This window comes from Aphelocoma coerulescens, chromosome 2, assembly GCF_041296385.1.
Source record: "Aphelocoma coerulescens isolate FSJ_1873_10779 chromosome 2, UR_Acoe_1.0, whole genome shotgun sequence".
In the NCBI taxonomy this organism is placed as follows: Eukaryota; Metazoa; Chordata; class Aves; order Passeriformes; family Corvidae; genus Aphelocoma; species Aphelocoma coerulescens.
In genome coordinates, this window is record NC_091015.1 from 47317060 (window position 1) to 47338106 (window position 21047).

The window sequence follows — 21047 nt, forward strand, 5'->3', positions numbered from 1 at the left end:
ATTTGATCCCTTGCACTCTGAAAATAGACATTGTCTTCAGTGGCAGTGGGACTGAGCCTGGCTGTTTCCTCTTAAGAGTCCCAGCTTGCACAGTCTGCTGCTGGACTGGATCAGCAGTAAAGGTGTCCCAATAACAGCTCCTTTGCAGCTGTGTGATGCAAGGAGCATCTGAATTGGCAGTCCATTTCAACTAATGACTGTGAGATCTTAAAATACAAGCTCTTGCAAAGTAACACCTACTATCTGCATGCAGGCATAAAAATGTCTTCTTGGTACACAAACCCAGGAGATGCTGAGTTTGTTAAAGAACAAGGCTCTCCACTGCAGTTTCCCACAAGGTCCGTCTCGAGTGAGAGACTCACCCATCATGTGCCTAGTGGTGCCTTGCAACAAAAAGCATTCCCCAGCTGCTGCAGGTAGGATACTCTGAGTGGGAGGAGCGTTCTGCCGGCTGGGACCGTTTGGCGGTGGATTGACAGCACTGATGATGACACAGCCATACAAACCTCACAGCACCAGCTGGGCTCATGCAGTGGAGTGAACACTGAACAACTCAGTGTAGCCATCCAAACCATCTCCTTCAGATGTGGGCTGACAGCCTCAGCTGCACCACTGAGTTAGTTACTTTGCTGGGTGGTGCTTTGAAGCAGGGAATTGCTTGCCTCTTCCCCCATCTTCTTGCACTCTGGTGCTTTTTGCCGCACATCCATCACAGCTCCTCCTTCCCCCTCTCATTGTCGTTCAACTTCCTGAAAAATAGCAGGAATGTGGACCAAAGTTACTAGGTACTGATTCAGTTCTCTCTGAGGTAGCACCAACACTCTGCCAGCTTTAATTACATGAAAAATATTAGTTTAGTAATGTGGAGGCTTTTTATAAGCCCTAAGGACTGGTTCTCTTCTCATCTATGCTGGCGTCAATCAGGAGAATGTCAACAAGAGCTAGTCAGACCCTGTTTAAAGTAAGTGCAGTCTTAATTCCTTTCCAAATCTCCTAACAGAGTGTAGATGTCACTGCAGAACTGTTGCCTATTGGCAGACAAAAAAAAACCATGCTGAAGTACTAGGACTAGCTATTAAAAAACCTGCTTTCATTAGTTGAATGACCATCATCTCCTGTCCCACCATCCTCTTTCCTGTTTCTCCACTGCCTCCTCACCCAGACCTGGAACCATTCAAAGTGACAGTTGCTGGTGACAGAACCTGTCTCTGCAAGAAAAATATTAAAATCCAGCCCAGGAATGCCCCAGGAAACAAAATGGAATTTCTTGAATTCAGAAAGGAAGCCAGGGCAACTAAGATTTCACAGTATTATGGGGTGGGGGCCAGGGGTATTTCCATCCCGCTTCACAGATTTCCTGACAGCAAGGCTCTCTACCAGCATTACATCACCCGTCTTTAAGAGGAACAGCAACGGCTGTTTAATAGCACTGTGTAACACTTCCTGACAGCATATGACAAAGTGGGAAGTGCAAATTGGACTTTCTTTTTCAAAGATCATTGCTACTATTTTACCTACCAATTGTCTCTAATGAATTGTGTGATTCAGCCCCAAGAGAACTTGCTTGAAGGACTGTTCTCCCCAAGAGAGCTACTGTGAAAGCCCTTTTCAATAGTTTTTTCCCAGATTTGACTACTTCCCTGACATTAAACCCCCTCCCTCCCCTTCTCACAAACCTGTGCATGAGTGTTGCTCACTCTCTACTTTCCTTTCTTTCCACCTTTCCATGAGAAGGATTAAAAGCCTCTTTGCAAAGATATCAATGGAAGTTTTGTACTTTGAACACAGTTCTACTAAGATGAATATTTGAGGGAAGCCTGAAGTACTTTTTCAGTCTTTGCCTATCAATTGCATTTTGGAGTGCTGATTGAATCTGACCTGTAAGAGATAACAGATATTTAAAGAGAAATGATGCCCTGTTTCATTAAGGCTCTTGGTTTTCAAAGTACATCAGTCCTTGTCTTGAGCTGATGCAAATTTCCACTTGATACATTTACAGTGTTTTGGCCCCACCAAGGTCTTGTACCTTATGTTTCCTTTAAATTAGTCTTGTTTCATCTCTTTCCCTCAGAAACAGAGCTCAGACTCCTGCCTTCAATACAGGGCCCAACAAAGAGCATCTCATGAGATGGGAGATTGTGTCCATCCCCTTGGCCTGTTGTAAAAGGGAGGCAGCATGAATGATGAGTCAGATACTTCAAGTGAGGTATTACAGAGAAGCTGATGCATGGTACCCTGCTAGCAGGGTCAAACATGTCTGAGCACTTTTCTATTTATGGGATGCTCTTGAGACAATGAGGTTGAGATTTATTTTACTATATTTTATTCAGAACCCACGTGCAGGTTGAATTTTTGTCTCCATACCTGTACTGTTCCTGTGTGTGTGCACATGTGCATTTTTATGAGTGTGCATATATATATATATTGTAGGTATGTTGCTTTGGTTGGCTGCTCTTCAGATTCAGGACACAAAAATTCAACAGTTTCATAATTCACTACTCACATTCACAGACCTCCTAAACCATAACCACTCTCTACATTTTGTAAGATCAGATGACAAGGACCACTGACTTGTAATGATGCCTTGTAACAGTGAGTATTGAAGTTGGACATTGTGTTAGACAGCAAAATTGCAGACAATAATCACGGCTCAAAGCATATCTCTGACATAAGCATAAATATTGCTCATTAAATATTATGGGAGAGGAATATAAAAATCTTACTTGGTCTCTCATTGAAGCAATAAACAGCACAGCCAAAGCACCTGCTATGAACAGCTCTGTAAATCTTTATATAACATATGGCATCCAGGAATGAAGAATTAGTTTGTCTTCCTGTTCATCTACATTTTCAGGAAAGATGTAAGTTCCTGGGAAACCAAATCTAAATCTTTCCAGAGGTGCTCAGTCATGGGAACATCAGCATCCTGTTTGAGACCTCAATAATTCTCCCTGTGACTGGAAAGCACAGCTGCTTCCAGTAGCCAATACGGTGATATAGAACATAACACCTCCCTTCTTTCTAAAGCAGATCCTCTGCTAAAGTCAATGAGAAATCAGCATCTGTATCAGTAGTCAAAATAAGGTCTCGGTTTGCAGTTTTCAAGTCAGTTGCCAGCAGGGATTTTCTTCTGTAGGATATGTCCTTGGATTTAAAAAAAAAAAACTAAACTAAAAAAATTATGTTAGCACTTTTGTTAGTTACATCAGTACAAAACCTGTATATGCATCAAGTCAAAGGCTTAGGATTAAAAACATTCATTTTGGATAGTGTTAGTCCACTGGAAGCAAATGAATACATTCAAAACCCTAGTCCAGGCAAGATAAACCGTGCTGTAGCACTCACTGAGCTGATGAAACTGAAGCCTTGGAGGCAAAGCCAGGCTTCAGACCAGCAATCATCTCCATGAAAGCAGGCAGGCAGCATTGTGCAGCTCTGCCTGCACTCCAAGACAGCCAGATGTGAAGCAGCCAAGAAGTCCTAGGGAAGCATGTGTGTTGGATCCAGTGTGTCATACGTGCTCTAGATTAGTTTTCCATTTCCACTCTTGGAAGACATCCTTGTCCATATGTGGATTAATTATGTATCACATGCTCCTTTTGCAATCAAGAAGCAATATCAGCATTTTCCTGCAGCTACAGAAACACCTATACATTGAAAGTCTTATAGGTTGGCATCCTTTTCTAGAGAAAAAGGGGGGAAGTAAAAGAGAAATAAGCTTACTAAAAAAGTTTCTTAGATTTAATTTTCTTACTGTGAGCTATGGCCCTACACTTAGAATAATTAAAACGCAAGTATCACATAGGTAGCTGACATAAGGATCCTAAATTTATACTGACCACATAAAAATTACCAGGTAGTGAGGGATGCAAAATATTTACTATAGCTTCAGTAGTCAGCACTTTTGAAAATCAGGCCACTTGATATAGGCAGCTAAACAGGCACATTGGAAATGGTTTGCCTTAATTAGTTCCCCAAAGTTACATAGATTATTAGAAAAATAACTAAAGATGCATTTTTATTCAGGAGGCAAAATCTAATGCAGCGTTAAACTATTAAGCGTAATTTGCATGAAACGTGGCGTGCACACACAACTCCCTCTGTTTGAACTTTACAGCCTTTCTATATAATATACTGGTAATAATTTTCCTCTTGTAATACTCATTACGTTTCTCTTGCTTTGGGGGATATTAAGTGAACTCTTTTGTAGGTAAAATGACAACGGCAAATGAATGGTAAGATTGTGTAGCTGAGTGGATAAAATACTTTAAAATATGGCACTATGATAAAGACACCTCTGCAAAGGTTGCAAATCATTTTTCATTTTAAGGTCAGTGTTCATGATTCTACTAACATTTTTAGATAGGTTTAAGAATGAGGTTCATTCTGTTTAAATGTATCACAGGGCTGTATCTGTGGAAAGCTTTCTGTGCCTGCAGAGAACCTGCTCCTTTTCCACAGCAAGGGAAGATGCAACCCTCTGTCTGTGAGAGCTCATCAGGAAATTATTTAATTTGGCACTATATATTTTGATCTCTCTAGATTCTTTCTCCTCTAGGTCAAGAGGTAAGCTCTTTTTTACTAGTCATAGGCTTAGCTTGCACTAATAATGAGGGTCATGAGCTTATAGATAAGGAGGGGGATATTTTACCTTAAAAACCACCTCATGAGAGATTGCGGGATATCAAATTTGGGAATTTTCATGGATTTTATACAGGAGAATTATGCAGGCACTTAGGGGGGCCATAAAAGAAATCCCTCTCCAATTTGTCACTACAATATTAGGAGATTAACTTTCCACAGGGCTGTCTGCACTAGGAAAACCACTGCCCACTTTAGAGACAAGCTCAGCTGCAGTACTGCACCAGCAGGCTGTGCACGAGGGCAGGCAGGGCTTGGTCTCACCACCATGAAAACCTGCTCTCACCACTGCTGTGAAGCCAACGCAGGTTTTCCTTGTGGCTTAGCTCCATAAAAACTCATGTTAGCTTTGTCTGGACAAATGCATTCCGAAAACTGAAATTTCCTCTGCATTCTTGGGGACAAATGTCCTCAGGAAAGAGCTTTGACAAGTTAGGAATTTTCCCCAGATTCTGCCTTCAGTTTACTTCTCAGAGAAAAGAGTAAAAACAGCAAACGCAAAAGAAGAAAAGTGAGGTGCCTCCAAGTTTGAGATAAATTTTTAAGAAAAGCATCCTAACTTCGAGAAGCTTGATATTGACTTGGGCTGAGCCTTGGGTCAGGCCAGAAGGGGTGGCAGGAAGTCTGTTCATGAACCCAAATTCTGCCCCTATTACTCCATGTAACAGCACAAACTTGAGCACCCTTTTCTTGAATTCATACTCAAGAGGAGAGCTTGATGAGTCTCATGATTTTATGTTGAGACTGGTAGCTGATGCTTTTCTGTCTCACTTCTGGAAACAAAGACTTTTCCCCTGGCATGGGGTTTGCTCCCTTCACAGGGCTCCTAGCACATAAACAAGTAAATTCAGTGCTAGTGTAAGTGGGCACAACCCTTGATCCCTCAGCTGAACCGAGGAGCCTACACCAGCAGTGAAGCTGTCCCAGCCTGCCAGAGGAGAGGTGTTATTGACCGCTGGGAGCATCTTACTCAGCACTGCTAGCACCATAAATATATATGGAGATCCGCCCTCTCCATCACTTCCCAGCTGCCGCATTGCTTCTCAATTCCCCTTTAATTTCGTTTAATTCTCCATCCTAACCTGAATCCCAAAATAAACCCCCCTTATTCCCCCCCCCTTTTTTTTTTTAGTTTGTTTTTGCGGGGGGTGGGGGAGGAGGTGTGGAGAAAGGCCCTGTGGACATCTCAGCCGCAGTGGTGATTTTGCAGCGTTGCTAAATTAAGTCTCCGATTAAAGCCGGCGCGCTGCGAGCTCCCCCTCCTGTCGCCGAGACGGTGCCGTCCCGCACGGCTCTGCTCGGGGCGGCTCCGGCTCGGCACCGGTGGTACCGAGAGCAGGGCAGAAGGATGCTGAAGAGGGGCTGATTTTGAAGGAAAACTCCTTGGCGCCGCCAAGGGAGGCCTGGCACTGAAAAAACTGGCATGTTGGAAAGCAAAGCAGCTTTATGTTGTACACTAGAGCCTTCATGGGCTGGGGTGATAAAATTGTCTGGCACAGCATAACACTAGCCTTTGCCAGGACATCACTTATTTTATACAACTCCATCTTTAAGAAGGAAATAAATGCTAAAATTACAAGAAAATCCCTTGTTTCTTTGCAATCTCTGTATCTTCCTTTGTAATGGTTTAACTCAAAGGGCTTGGGATATAAGAAGGAGAAAACAGAATTTTTCAGAGACTGCAAGCCTGCCCAAGTCACAGAGGAAGAGTGAATGCAGACTAGTGTTGAGAGAGAGCACCACATGCGTTGTAGTCAGAACAATTCTGACTCTTCAGCAGGCTCTCCCTGTCTATGTATTCTAGATGCAGTGTGCCTCTGTACAGCAGGAGGAAGAGCAGAACTTTGCATGAGGCACGAGGGATGGGAGAGCCAGACCCAGAAGTGCATCTGCTGTGGATGCTACTGAAGCTCATCTTCGCACAGTGTCGTGAGACCATTTTAAGAAGGAATTAAGTTTTCCAAGTGAAAGCTCTGCTGAGAAATCATTACCAGTCAGTGTTGCCAGACAACAGGCAATCACTGTGATCTACCCCTGGGTCTGACGTGGTTTAGAGCCCAATTACACAGTGAAGCTGAACAGAACAAGTCCAAGAGCTTCCTCTCAGTTTCTCAGAGGTAGAGTGTACTCTGAAGAAACTTTGAACCAGCTGCTTGAGGTATGTAGCTGGTCCCTTGTTAACAAACCAGAGCCAACACTCATTTGGAGGGAAGAGCAGAAGGGAGAAATTGGACCCAGGCCCCTCTTGTAGGCTAATAGGGAACAAGAGGAGCACCATTTGAGGTGAAAATGAACCCAGGCACAGAACAATTTTACCTGTGTCCTTGCCACTTCCTACTCTTGGCAGGCCCTGGAAATGAATGGAAGATGGTCTAAGCCATTGGACCAGGCTAGGGAGGAGACAGGGGCGTTGACACACAGGGAAGGAGGCTGGGGAGAGAGGCTCACCCCTGGAGCTGAAGTGATTCATTAAAGCTCTGCATAGAGTACAATGAGTCAAGCAGCTATTCATTTAACACTGGAGGTGGGAGTAAAGAATGAAGTACTTTATTTGTGGGCTTGCACTAAAGCCTAAGCAAGAGTCTGAGAGACAGCAATGTGTGTTTGCACAGTTTGCAGCCCCGCCACAGAAATCTGGCACAGCTCAGGTACCACTGAGTAGATGGTTTCCAAAAAAAATCCAAATTCTGGCCTCCCCCCTCCCATCCCTAAAATCCATCAAGGCCATTCATTGGGCCCTATAAACTGTGGAGCACAGTTAGACCTTGGGACAAAACACATCTGTACTTCTGAGCAGAGACTGTCTGTGTTGTGGGCTGCAGCTGTGAGCTGAGAGATACATATATGAAGCAGGGCAGAAGGAGACCACCATACAGGCAGAGAGGAATAGAGATTTACATCTAGTGTAAGGGCTTGAGCCCTTCCCAGACCAGGGGACCAGGTGGATTTAGAACAGCCATAACCTCCATTGGGCAGTTGGGGTGGGTGGAGGTACTTTTGAGTACCCCAAAAGCCTTTTCCTTTCCTCCTTCCCGATATTTCCACACATGCTGGAAGCACATCCCATATGCCAGGAGCCAGGAGGGATGGAGAGATTAAATTCTCACCCCCGTGAGCTGCTTCAAAACACCTTTAAACCACAAGGCTATTCAGAAGTATTCCTAGTGAGAGCCAGACCTTTCCTCTTAGTCAGAACACTACACGAGGCAAGTCTGCTGGTTTCAGTCGGACACTAGTGTTACTTATTTTGGTTTCTAAAACTAAATCAGAGTTTTAATCTTAGAAACAGGCAATGAGGAAACCTTCCAGCCATCAAAGTGAGGTTTGACTCAAAAAGGAAGAAAGAACCTGGTTGTTCATAGGCAGCTTCAGAAATCAAAGAAGCCAGAACCTCCACTTCCCCAGTTGCCACCTTGCCAGCGCTGCCTTGGCACTAGGCTCCTCTTCTGAAAATGTGAGTGGGTGGAGTTGTATTTGCAGGCTGGAGGGAGTTCCTGAGCTGACACGCTGCCAGATTCAGGCCTTGTTAACTGCTGCTTTCGTTGTCAGATGCTGAGATTATAACAGGAGCATTTTTAATAACAGGGGGGTGCAAAATTAAAAAGAAACCATTAGATTAAGCAGCAACCCTGGAAAAATCTGTAAGTCACAGTTAAGAGAGAGATATCTGGAAGATTTGCCAAGTTCAAAGGTCTTCATTATTCATGTTCCAATAGCTGACTTGATGGATTGTCTCTAGTCTGTATCCCTTTATTCCTTCCAACTCTCCTAAAGACAAATGCTTAAGACAAATCTCTAGATGGAGGGATAGCCTCTGTAATAGATTATTTCTTATTACTTAGAAATTGGTTAATAATTTACTAATTCAATTTCACTGCTCCACCCCCCACTTCAATTAATCTTTAGAATATAGAGTAAATGCTGTTCTTTGTTCTTCCAGTACTAATGAAGAAAGAAACTAATGAGGAGACCTGGCCTTGATACCTTTCTAAAGAAGATTTAGCTGCATAGTAGTCAATTTTTTTTTAATCTGTTTTTATTTACTTCTACTTCTTAAACACAAAATCCATCTATAAACTTGAAAGTTGTACAAGCTGGTTATGAGCCCAATTTCAGCATGCTACACAAGTCTTACTCTAGGAAAATTCCAATTCTTGTCAGAGTGTTACAAAAATCATGCACATCTACACTCCTCCATCCTGTAGATAAATATTTTATACAGATACTTTATACATACTCAAATAAAACAAGAGATAGCAACTTTTGTACAGCAATTCAAACTCCTGTCTACCACTCTGGGAAGGTGCTTTAAGATTTTGCAGATGCAGAGAGTAATTTGTTTCTACCAAATTGTATCTGTGGCTCTGTGGCCATAATGCATTTCAAAGAGATTTATCTTTTAAATCTCATCTGTCAGGAATTACACAAGTATAGTCAATCCAGCTTCCTGATATCCCTTGCAGCCCTGTCTCCTATAAATCCATTACCTTTGGTTTCTTACTTTTATTCTTTTGTTTTTTCCTACCCAACCCCTCCTACGAGCACTCAGAAATGTTTCCAGCCCTGCCCATAAGAGTGTCTCAAACCGAGACACCAGGATACGCGAGAGTCTGTGACTGACGGCTGCTTGTCTGCCAATGCACAGGTGTGAATTAGGAAACCAGTTCAGGCTCCAGCCAACAGACTTTTGTTCTTGCAGCATGTTGTGTCATCAGTGGCAGGGGTTTGGACGTAAACATGCAGGGCACCAAATGACACATTCTAGTGTCCAGATACTTTTTGCCAAGTGGCAATTCACACCTTGGGGAGGACCAAAACAAAAAAGAAAAATCTGTCAAAAAAACCTCCAAACAAACAGCAACACATATAAGTTTACTTCATGTAACTGCCACTGATACAGGAAACAAACAGCCTTTTTGCCCACACCTCCAAGCTTGCTTAAGCCTGTGCCACTAGGAACAAGGGTAGCATATTAAGCCATTTAATAGAAGAAGCAAAATCCATCCAATGAAGGGGAGAAAAGCTTCTGCTCAGCGTGGGAGAAATCCTATCAGTCAGGACAGGGCTCCTCACAGCAGGCTCTTGGCATCCTATTCCCCATGAACAAGAGCACTCAGACCTGTGTCTGAGTTTGCTTCTGAGGGCTGCATAAGCGAGCAGTGGCTGGAAGGCTAAATCCAGGTCTGCTACAGGTCAGCAGCACTCATTAGGTTTTTGTCTTTCTACAGGGGCAGGAAATTCCCTGCGCATCTTATTTTCTACTTTGTCCCTCAGCATAAGAGAAGGAAGGGTTTGCTGTATGAAATTTGTTAAACAGATTCCTAATTCTACTAAGGAAACACATCTACACACCACAAAGAGCAGGCCCACAAATATATTAGAATTGTGAATTGTCCCAGATCCCTGGCAGTAGGGGAGTAAGATATTCCAGCTGGCTGAGTAAATTGATGCCTCCAAAAGCACTGTAAACTGATCTATTGGGCTTGACTCTGAGCTCCCTTTATTCCAGTGTAAATCTGGAGTAAGCCTGCTGAACTCAATAGAGTTATGCCAAGGCAAAGTCAGAATCCCTCTCTTCACTTTTTTCTTTTACTGTGCTGCCTAATCCCATAGCTGCAACAAAACTGAAAAATCTATATATACAAACTCCATTGGCCAGGCTGTCTTATTGTGAAACCCACAGTATATCCCAACCTTATAAAAAATCATTCAAGTGTGACACTGTCCTCTCTCTTGCTTTTCTGATAAGCACAGAGGAAGGGCTGCCAATAGCACAGAAACTGGAAGATGGGAAAATAATATTTCACAGCAGTGGAAAAAACATAACAGAATGGATATTAAGGCAGTTAAATTAAAGAAACCCACAATACCTGGGTAACACATCCACAACACACAGCTACAGCACAGATGTTAAGGCAACTAAAGGATTTCCCCAATGGCAATCTTCGAGTTGCAGAAAGCAGCAGCATTTCCACTAATAAGTTGCTTCTAAAAATCTGCTCCTATCCAATGGCTTGATTTGAAACAGATTAAACTACTGAAAAGAATCTTGTTGACTTCATCAGTCAGTACATGAGGCTTGATGAATTTAAATAAAAGGTAAACTGGTGAAATACTGTCATGGTAAATAAACCCAGTTTCCCAGATTGCAGAGGATAGTACTGCATTGTTTGCCCTGTGTGACACTGTGTATTTAGAAGGGTGAGTGTCACCTTTCTGTGACATGGACAAAAAGTAAACGGGCATCTTCTGAGATTAGCAGATATTTAAAGCAAAATTAATGGCAGAATTTAGAAGTGACATTGGAAAGGTGTTAGTCCTGTCTCTGCTGTTTGAAAATTCTCCATGTTCTTTGCCAACAAATTCCTAGAAAAAATGGTAATACTCCATTTCCTTATTAGCTGTTTTTAAAAAATCATATTAATATGCCTTTCATACCAGCCTACGCTGCAAAGACTGCCTGTAGTTTCAATACATAAATTCTGGTATCTGAAATGCAAATTTCATTTTTGAGGACACAACAATTTATGTGAAAATCTTCAAAGAGCAACTCTCCTTCTGACTATACCTAGCAGAGGAAGTACTCTTGACATCTGTTGTTCAGTGACTTTTATATTTTTTTTCAACCTCAGTTTTGCAAACAAACCCTTCCAGGGTGGGGTACGATTGCCACCCAAAATGCCACAGAGCTGTGCAGTTTCACTGACACCTTGAACATTGTATTCTTGATAGGAGGCATGATGTTCTGCTTTGTTCTAAGCACACACACCACTGGATTGTTACCAGACACACGTCTCTGGGCTGGGAGATGTCTTACTAAAATAGATTTATTTCTATAAAAAAAAAAAAAAAAGTTAAAACCCTTGAAACAGGACTTGAAATTCTGCAATTACGTTATTACATCCTGTTCATATTGTGGTAATGCCCAAAGCCAATTATGCTGTAAGAATGAAAGGTTCATGTCCAAAGGGCTCCTATTTTTATCCCATCAACAGATGCAATAGGTAGTGGCTCTCAAACTATAGGCCTCCATGGACCTGTGAGGCTGTACAGCATTTGCTGTGTTACTAATCCATCGAGAGAAAGCTGCTTCCATGGACAGTCACAAGGCACTTCAAGGAGCAGCCTGGAAGCCTGGAAGAAACAGGAAATATGGAGAAGGACCATGTGTAGTGGCATTTACTAGGGAAGGAATGGGGGAAAGGAACTAACTGACCACTTTGGCTTCTTGGAGAAGATGCGAGAAAAAAATTTGGCTGACTGGACATACTGGCCAAAATTCAGGGAACCACTTGCAGAGAGTTAAGTAAAGACAGAGAAAAGGAAGAAGAAATGGAAAAGGTAAAAAACAATCCCAGAGTCATACAAATATGGAGAAAGAAAGTGCTTCAGGCTATTGGGAGAGAGAAAGCAAAGAAAAAGTCAAAGGGGTAGAAAAGCTGCAATGAATTCTTTGAGAAAGAGTTGCAAACACAGCACCAAAGGAAGCTCCTCCTGTTCCAGTTCTAGCAGAAATGTTGAATGAAGAGATTGGCAACGAAACTTCATTACACCACGGTTAAAGTTTCCCAAAGCATGTCTGTGCAACCAAAGAGGTTATTATATTATATAATGTTATATAATTATACTGATACAGTACCTTGTGTGAACACTCTAGAAGTGAGCCTTTTTCCAATTTTGACTTATATTGCTCTGGAAAGGCTATTAATTGAACTGGAGACAGCATTTTAATGGTGGGACAGGAGTTCACAGATAGGGTTATGCTTGTTTAACTGTATCTGTATGGTCATATTGATGTGAAGGGTGAAATGTGTCTGTGTGGATAAAGTCTGAAATATTTAGCTGCCCTTCAGGCCATAGACATGATGCTCTTTAGCTTAGCAAGAAGTCATGTTTCAAAGACACCTTTTATGAGGATATGGGAACAGAACAAAACAACACAAGGTTATTTAACAACAACAAAAAGAAGACTTTTATAGGTACTCAGAAATGTTTAGGTTTCCTAAGCTTATATTTCCATGTCAGCAATTGTTGAATATGCTACATGGAACTTCGGTGAACATGAATGTGAGAATGGATAATGAAAAAGTGTTACGTGTGAGGCTTTAGTCCATGCTGTGAACACTTCTATAACCTTTGGTATAATCTAAGAGTTACCATGGCCTATATCAGGAAGAAAAAAAATAGACAATAATGTTCAAGAAGTCTTGAAATTCAGGGCTCTCTAACACTGGAGTTTTTAATAACTTACACCTTTTTGTTTTAATTATTTACATGGGAAATGAAGAATACTTTACCACTCAATAAAGATGAAAAACTATATGATTCAGGTGTTAAATATAAGTGCTGGTTAACAATCAGATGCATGTTCTATTCTTTGCTTTCATGTACTGGTCAGACAAAAAGAGAAGAAAAGAATTGCAATACACTGGTTTCCCGAGAATGCAGCATCAGGGATCTGTAAAAGTCTGAGTGATTCCATTGCTTCCTTTTGAAGGGCTCTAATAATAAGAAGGCCTAGGGAGAAAAACTGCAGTTGAAGACCATTGAAGTCTTGAACTGTAGTCAAGCCACAGAGTGAAATTACTGAGCCCTGAACACCTCTCCTGATCCTTCTCTGTTGAGAAGAACCTTTGTTAGATGAGGAAGCAGAGGTTGAAAGACTCAATTGAAATCCTCACTAAATACATTTTCTAAGAAGTTAGGACATGTAGATTTTTTCCTCACATGGATTTAGAAATCCACAGAATTGGAGCAGATGGGAAATCTCTCATTTTTTAATAGAAAGAATAAACTAGAGTATCACCAATTCAGTGTATGAGCAAGCAAAGCAGAATTTCTTGTACTAACCCATGTGAGCCAGAGATTCACTTACTGTGACACTCAGAAACATTTGAAAGCACAGAAAGAAAGGACTGTAGGTGTAAATATTATTTATAAGGAGAGAAACCCTTTTATCTCAAATACTGGGAAAATTACTTTGTCCATGTATTACTGAGTTTTTAAACAGCCCATTTAGTACAATTGACTGACATCTCCACACTGAGTGATTTTGTAGGGTATGTATTCCATGGTCAATCTGTAACATCCTAGTGACCATATGATAAATACTGTTCTTTTTCATCTGATATTATCAAAGGCAGAGGCATAAACTGTGAGCATACACTATTAATAAGCTATCCACAGAAGTTCTCCTACCTGACTATTTTGTTTCAAGACAGAGACACTCCAAGGTTCAGCATACACCAGAAGAAGTTCTCTTGGATGGCTCTGCAGGCACTACAGTTGAACAGACAAAATGCAGCGTCAGGAGGTGCAGTCTGTGCTGGCAAACCAGTCTTTTAGACTGGCTTTTACTGGGCTACACCTGGTGCTATGCCAGCATAGGCATGTCATAACCTAACTGTACTTCAGCTACGGATTTGCTCCAGCAGTGGACATTGTCATTGGCCACTTAGTGGTGACAAATAAAAAGCAAACACAAGTTTAAATGTCAAGTTTTACTTTCCTGCATGCTAGCAAAAGAAGAGAGGGAAAAGCAGTGCATTTGCTGCTGTTTGACCCATCACTTCCAGCAGTCCATTTGTCTGGGTCATGTTGGCCCACATCTTTCATCTCTTCCAGAGCTCTTGACAACAGGAATGCCATCACCCTGGGATCTTTCCTATGGCAGTACTGTTTGATGATAGTCCATCTACTGCTCAGTCTAGTATAATCCCTCCACTGTCTGAGTCTCTTCAGAACCTGAGTACTGCTGCCAAGGAAAAGTGGTATGTAGAAATGGAAAGCTGATGATGATCAATAAAGCAAGATTTCCTGTAAACTAAAAAATAGGCAGAAACAGGGAAGACATCTGAACTAGGGGAGCATGCACTGCCAAAAGAGAAAAAGTCAAAGAGTCTGGAATACAGCAATCCAGGGAACCTAGATGGGGCTTTGAGAAACCTGCTCCAGTGGAAGGTGTCCCTGCCCATGGCAGGGGAGCTGGAACTAGGTGATCTTTAAGGTGCCTTCCAACCAAACCATTGTATGATTCTACAAAGAAAAGCATAGCCAGCTACTGCAAAGCCTAAAGGAAGCACAGAGACCACTGGAAGAACAGAGAGGCAGCATTCTGCAGAAAAGGAGATCAATCCATCAGGTACAAAAAAGGAAGTGACAAAAAAGTCTAATGAGTTGCTATGGGTGAAGTCTGAGTGTGCACCTCTATCTATACTATCAGTCTAATTCCAGATATCATTCTCTTTTTTTACAGGATGGAAAATGAAGATCAGAAATATGGAGTCAATGCTAGAGACACAGACAAGGGAAGCACCATATATCTCTCAGTCTTGATTGCTAAGTAATAGCTATAGATTGGGCAAACTGAGAAAGCAGTGAATCATTGTATCTTCAAGGTAAAGCAATTTTAAGACTCAATCTCATCACCTGGAAGTGAGGCAGGAGCCCCTGGAAATACATCTCATGAAACTTCTTACGATGCTGTGAAATTGAATTGATCTAAGCATTTCCAGTTTTTCAATTACCAAAATGAACCAGACCATATACTGGGAGATGCACAAAAGAAGCACAGTAGAGGCAGAAGATATGTACACTTACATGCAGCTATACCTCTCTGCTTAAGCTTTTGGAATTAATTGCCAGCCAGTCTCCACGTCTATAGGGGTTCAGCCAGGACTTTAACAATGCAAAAACATGAAACAGATCTCAGGTATTTCTGTCCACACTGACAGTCTCTCAGCGAGGCCTTCAGGTCCCAGGACTGATCTCAAACAGAACCAAACCTAAGTGGTAATGACCATGAGACCTAAACCTTCCCTTCACAACTAAGTCCTCTTTTGTACCGGAATAAAAGGAGATGAAACAAGTCTTTTTCTGCTTGTGGACCCTTCCATTCTTCTGTAAGGAACTGAAAAAGATATAATTCTAAGGACTAAGAGCTGTATTGTGTGAGAAAATTACAGCAAGGGAAGTTGGACAGCATTATTAAGTTATGGCAAGATAGTTGCGAGCGGGAAACCAACGGGTAAATTCACTACCTTATGTCACACAAATAGGCCACTTGTGTATTCTCTGTTATGTTTTATCTCATTTGAATGAAGTTCCTTCCTCTTTTGGAAGAGTTTCTGTCTAGCTTTATTCAAATAGCTGTATCCTAAGTCCTGAGCTTATTGTAACTTTTCCTTGCCACCTCACCTTTTATGACAGGGTCACACAGAAAGGACAAAGTGTGTCATCACAGGACTGTGTGAGATATCAGTATATTTCTTGCTTTGCCACTGTCACTTGCAAGTGCGACATTACCGGCAAGCTGGTATTAGGAGAGCCAAAGAGATGAGCATTTCTTTCTGCTCCCCACAAAAGGTCTGATGCAAAACTCACTGGAATTGCTGGAAATACAAGGAGATTTGGCTCAGACCCAAACAGACCAGTCAGAAATATTGCTGAAAATGTATTTGGAACTGAGATGGTACTAAAGAACTAATCCAAGTCACCTTCCCTTAGCAGAAGACTCAGAGCGATTTGAACTGGCTACCTTCTGTTGTGAATTAAGCTCAAAGCCCCAAAGGCAACTCGATTCCAGTCATCTATCTTTGCAGCCTCCTCCAAACTCAATCCAGAGGGAAAAGTGACTAATCCTATTCAGTTGCTACACTGAACTAATGGCATCGATTAAAAAAGCGTGGGGAACAGGGAATATGAATAATCTGGGTCAGTTTTCTTCTGCAAGTTCTTTGCAAAACTTGGCCAAGAAAATAAAAAAAAAAAACAAACTAAGGAGACAGGAAGAGGAAGCACTGATAAGAAGGAAAGCTCACCCAATAAAGTGCACACACTATAGGAAAGAAATAGAAGCAGATCGGTGATGTTTTGTCAAAATTCCCAAGACAGGACAAGATTGATTGGAGGAGGTTGCTCTTTTTGGTGGGAAAAGAATCATGTATTACTCTCTCTTCCCATTTTTCCGTGTCTGTGCAGAGCTGAGAGGCCAAGCATGGAAGCACGGCAAGCTGCAAAAACATTTTTGGGCATAGAAGTCAGCCTCTTGGCTCCCTCTCTCTCCAGTGCTCTGGGTATGGCATGGCTAGCACAGGAGAACAGCCCACTGCTGATCCTAGCCGTGACCTAGAAGGTGAGTCATAAAATGGGAGTTGCCACTGTAACAGCTGCTCGAGCGCTGACATTAGTAGGTGCTTTCAGCAAAAGCATTTCTGGGTAGGCTTCAAAGTAAATAACCGCTGCCAGTGGTTATCGTATTATTACTTTGAATAAGGTTACCAAGGATCGTGTGCTACAGAAAAGGTTAATCAACAGATAACCCCCTACCAAGATTAGTAACATAATATAGCAAAAGCACCTGTGTGATTTTGTAGCAATCTTTACATTTTCCCTGCCCCTTATTACAGAAGTGGAGGGCTTTCATTATTAATATCAGTTGTCTCACTTGACTTTGCTGAAGGTTTCCTGTGATGACAGGAAAGGGCTGGAGGGTTTTGGTTTTGTTTTGTTTTGTTTTTTTTTGTGGTGAAAATGAAGATTTTCTGTTTTAAAAGAGCTATTCCATATAAGCAGTGAAATTTGTCAAGCCTGGTCCCCTTGCTCTGTGTCCTCACATATTCTGCATTTGTCACCTGACACATAGCACCATACTGCCAGCCCCATCCTCCACAGCCCCCTGGGTCAGTTAGGAAAATGTTGACAGAGAGGCTCATCAAAGTTTTCAGGAGCTGAATTCTGACCCCGTTTCTTCAGGGAGGGGCATGAAGTAATCAGATCACCCACCTTTACCTAAATGCCAGTTTTCATGACATTTATTATGTGTCTTCAGGGCCATGGTCAATGGTGGAGACGCCACAGCTCCACAGTTACTAGAAGGTAGGATGACCATAGCTTCCCGAGTGTCATTCCTGTAGGTCAAACTGGACAGGTTGTCTCTGCTAGCAAATTGCTTTTGGAAGACAGTTCACTGAGGCCTAATACATGGTACCAGAGGTAATAAAGACTGAAGAAGAAGGGTAGCAGAAAAAAAAGCCCCAAAATCAAAACCCACACACAAAGACCATTTAAGTGTGACACTGCAGTGGAATTCCTTCTGTTGTCAGGGTGACACTCACAGTAGCACTGGGGTGTACATATCTAGCACACTGCACGGCTCAAACAGGAGAAGAGGCAGCAAATTTGGGGAGTGCAGGTAGATTGGGGATTGGCCATGGGGAAATGAGGTGCTGCTGAGGAAAAGACTCTCCCTGCACGGATGTCCACTCTGGGGGTACCTCTGGCTCAAAGATTACAGGAGATAAATGGTGAAAGATCAGTGCCATGACCAGATCCTTGTGTTGAGTCACAAAGTGCGAAGCTGCTGTCCCATGGAGGAAGGGCTCAGCATCCCCAGGCATCCCGGCTGACAGCTGACCCCAAAAGAAGCCACGGGCACCCACTACCAGACCCCAGCCTGAAGAGTTTCACCCCCACTCAAACCTCCGCCCTTGCTAAGGGGCAGGCTCCTCCCGGGGACCAACTTCACAACACCGGTGCCACCGGCGGGCAGGGCGCCGGGTCCCTCAGGAGCCCGAAGGCAGCACCTGGGCACGGCCGCTCGCCGCGGGCAGCGGGGAAGGCTTCCCCGGCCGGACCCGCACCCGCCGCTGGGGCCATGTTGGCAGCCCGGGGACGGGCAGCGCCTGGCAGCGTCAGACGGGAAGCCCGGGCTCCAGGAGGAGCCAGCCTCGGCTGCCCCCGCTCCCCCCCGCGGTCGCTGCGGAGCGGAGATGTCCAGCCTCGGGATGTCCCCCCGCCCCCGTCCCCCGCCGCTCCTGCGGCTTCGGTTTTGTAATTGACCCCTCGGGACTCCCAAGGCGTCATGTCGTAACAGCGCCCTGTCGAGCCAGCAGTCCTGTGTGCCTGCGGATCACCTCGAGGTCCTCCCGTGGGAGGAAGGGTGACATACAAACTCCGATCCATTATCGCGGTGCGTGGTGGTGACAGTCCAGTGTATTTTCGGCCGCTGAAGATACCAAGTAACTGGATAGGCGATCCCTCGATAGGCTGTGGAAACTGGCGGCACCGAGCCAAATGTGCCCCGGGTGAGGTCGGTGGGAATGCTGGTCCCCATTGTCCCTTCACGAGTGGGTCCGGCACCTCCAGGAAGAGCCGTGGCTGCCCACCGGGGCTGCTCCCCGCGCCTGAGCCGGGGGTGGTGGGTCGCTCCAGCCAAATCCCTTTTCTCCGTTGGGTGGACAAGGGAGCGAGAGATGGACAGCAGAGGTTTTGGAGAAATGAGTAAATCGCCTCGCAATTATAACACGCTAGCAAATACAACACGCCTTTTCCCGCAGACGGGCTCCCCATCAGGGGACTGGGGGGGAAAAAAAAATCCCCAATACTTTTACCTTTGGAAAATTGAAGGGTCTGTGTGTGTGTGTGTGTGTGTGTGTGTGTGTGTGTGTGTGTGTGTGTGTGTGTGTGTTAGTGCTGTCGCTGCCAAGCCCAGAATTTTGTTTTCTCTCCCAGCATGCGTTGATGACATCACGAAGTGCCCCTTCTTTGTGTGTCAGTGATGTCACCAAATGCAGTGTGGGGGACAATGGAATCCTGAACTCCGGGCGAGGGCGAGTGGGAAGCGGCTGCTCCTGCTGCTGGTTCAGGGCTGAGCCGGGGGAGGGAAGGCAGGACACAGCTGCTGCTTTAGGGCTGAAACAGGTGAGAGACGGGAAAGCTGCCGAGGATTCCTTTTGCCTGGATTGGTGGGGGCGAGTGGGCTTTGGGCTAGGCTCTTTTTTCTTTTTTTCTTTTTTTTTCCCTTATTGCTTTCAAACTGAGACAGGTGAGAAGTTGCTGCTGCTGCCGGAGGGACAAAGCAGGTGAGGCAGGGGAGAAGCTTTGGGGTTGAAACAGTTGTGAGAATAGGAGGAAAGCAAGCAGCCCCAGCGCCGAGCCTAATACCCCCCTCTGAGCCTTAAAAAAGCAGCCCCGGGAGCTGCCCCTCTCCCAGCCACCTGCTTCCACCGTGTCCCCGCGGGGCTCTCGCACGGAAGCAGCAGCGAAGCCGGGGAGGGAGCCTGTCCCTCTCCCCCGCGACACCCCTGCAGGTTACTTTTCAGAGGGTCTCCATTAAAAACTCACGTCCCCCTCCGTATGCCCCTTTCTTCCCTCCCCGGAGACGAGGGAAAGTCGGGGGGGGGGGGGGGGGCCGTGGCTGCCGGGATCCCCCTCCATCCCCGGAGCGGGGGCTCCGCCGCCCGCCCCCGCCACCCCCCGCTCCGCGCCGGGTGGCGCCCCGGCCCCGCCGCCCCCCAGCCCCGCTCGGCGGTGGGGGAGGCAGCCAGGGAAGCCATTGCCTGTTTAATAGTTGCTGTTGCAGCACTTCCGCTTCTCTCCCAGCGAGAGAGACACGAGTGGCCAGGCCCAGCCGCACCGAGGAGGAGCAGCCAGACACAAAGGGAGAGGTAGGGGGACGGGGCACCCCCCGCCGCCCTCCCCGGGGGCAGGGGCGAGGGGCAGGGCCGGCCGCGGCCCGGCGATGGGGCGGCAGCCGGCGGGGCAGGGGGGTCGCGCCCGGGGCTGTCAAGTACCGCTGTCCCCCGGCCCTGCGGGCCCGCGGCCGGGGCAGCTCGGCCGGGCCCCCTCCGGCTGCCGCCCGGCGGGGGCAGGGGAGCTCCCTGGGGGCCCGTGGCCCTGGGAGGGAGGCGGCCGTGTGCCGCCCCCCCCGGGCCCGCGGCTGCCCCCCTCGCCCTTCCCCCGAACTCTCCCGGGGTGCTCTGCCAGCCCCCCCATCCCTCCCGACGGCTTCTCGCCCCTCTCGGGTGCGGACCTGCCCTCGGTAGCCCGCCGTGCTCGCCCTCCTCCCCCGTGCCCCCGGGGTGCTCGCATGGACCCGGGCTGCCTCCCTCTGGCCCCCGCTGCCCCCCTCCCTGACACCGGCCTCCCCGGGCCCTCCGCTCTCGACCCTCGTAGGCCCTGGCCCTCCTTTCCTCCACGCCCCCCCCCCCCCCCCCCCGGCACAGACCCTCTGCTCCCTTCCCCCTCGGCTGGCATATGCCCCTCGGTGCAGTGGGCCTCGCTCGGTCCCACCAGTGCACCCCACTCCCTCCGTAGCCCTTCCCCTTGGTTTGCTCCCTTCCTGCCCGTGTGCCCTCACGGCTTCCAACACCCGATCCCACAGACAGGGGTTATCCAGCAGGCAGGGGTTTCCCACCACAGGTCGCACATCTGCCAGGGTCTTCCTTGTGTTACCAGTGATGCCCCACTTCCATTTTAGAACTGGCGACGGTCACCCCCCCAGCCCCATCCCTTCCTGCCTCCCCCACGTGCCTCCCGGGAACCCAAGGGACCGGAGCTGTTCCATTTTTATCTCCTACACCCCTAGGCTCGATAGTGGTGGGTGGTGATGGCTCTTCTTGTGTGTG

The 21047-nt window shown here is 45.6% G+C and overlaps 1 protein-coding gene across 7 annotated transcripts in view; it reads left to right on the forward strand.

Annotated features, from left to right (window-relative positions):
* Positions 1–18497: 18497 nt before the first annotated feature.
* Positions 18498–21047, forward strand: part of LOC138106538 (ubiquitin-conjugating enzyme E2 E1) — a 45710-nt gene continuing 43160 nt past the window's right edge. The window contains exons 1-3 of one of the 7 annotated variants that reach the window (XM_069007283.1): positions 18498–19341; positions 19466–19502; positions 20023–20087. In XM_069007283.1, the coding sequence (XP_068863384.1) occupies positions 19162–19341; positions 19466–19502; positions 20023–20087 (282 nt within the window). In that variant the 5' untranslated portion in view covers positions 18498–19161. The other 6 variants (XM_069007276.1, XM_069007278.1, XM_069007282.1 and 3 more) reach the window with 6 other exon arrangements.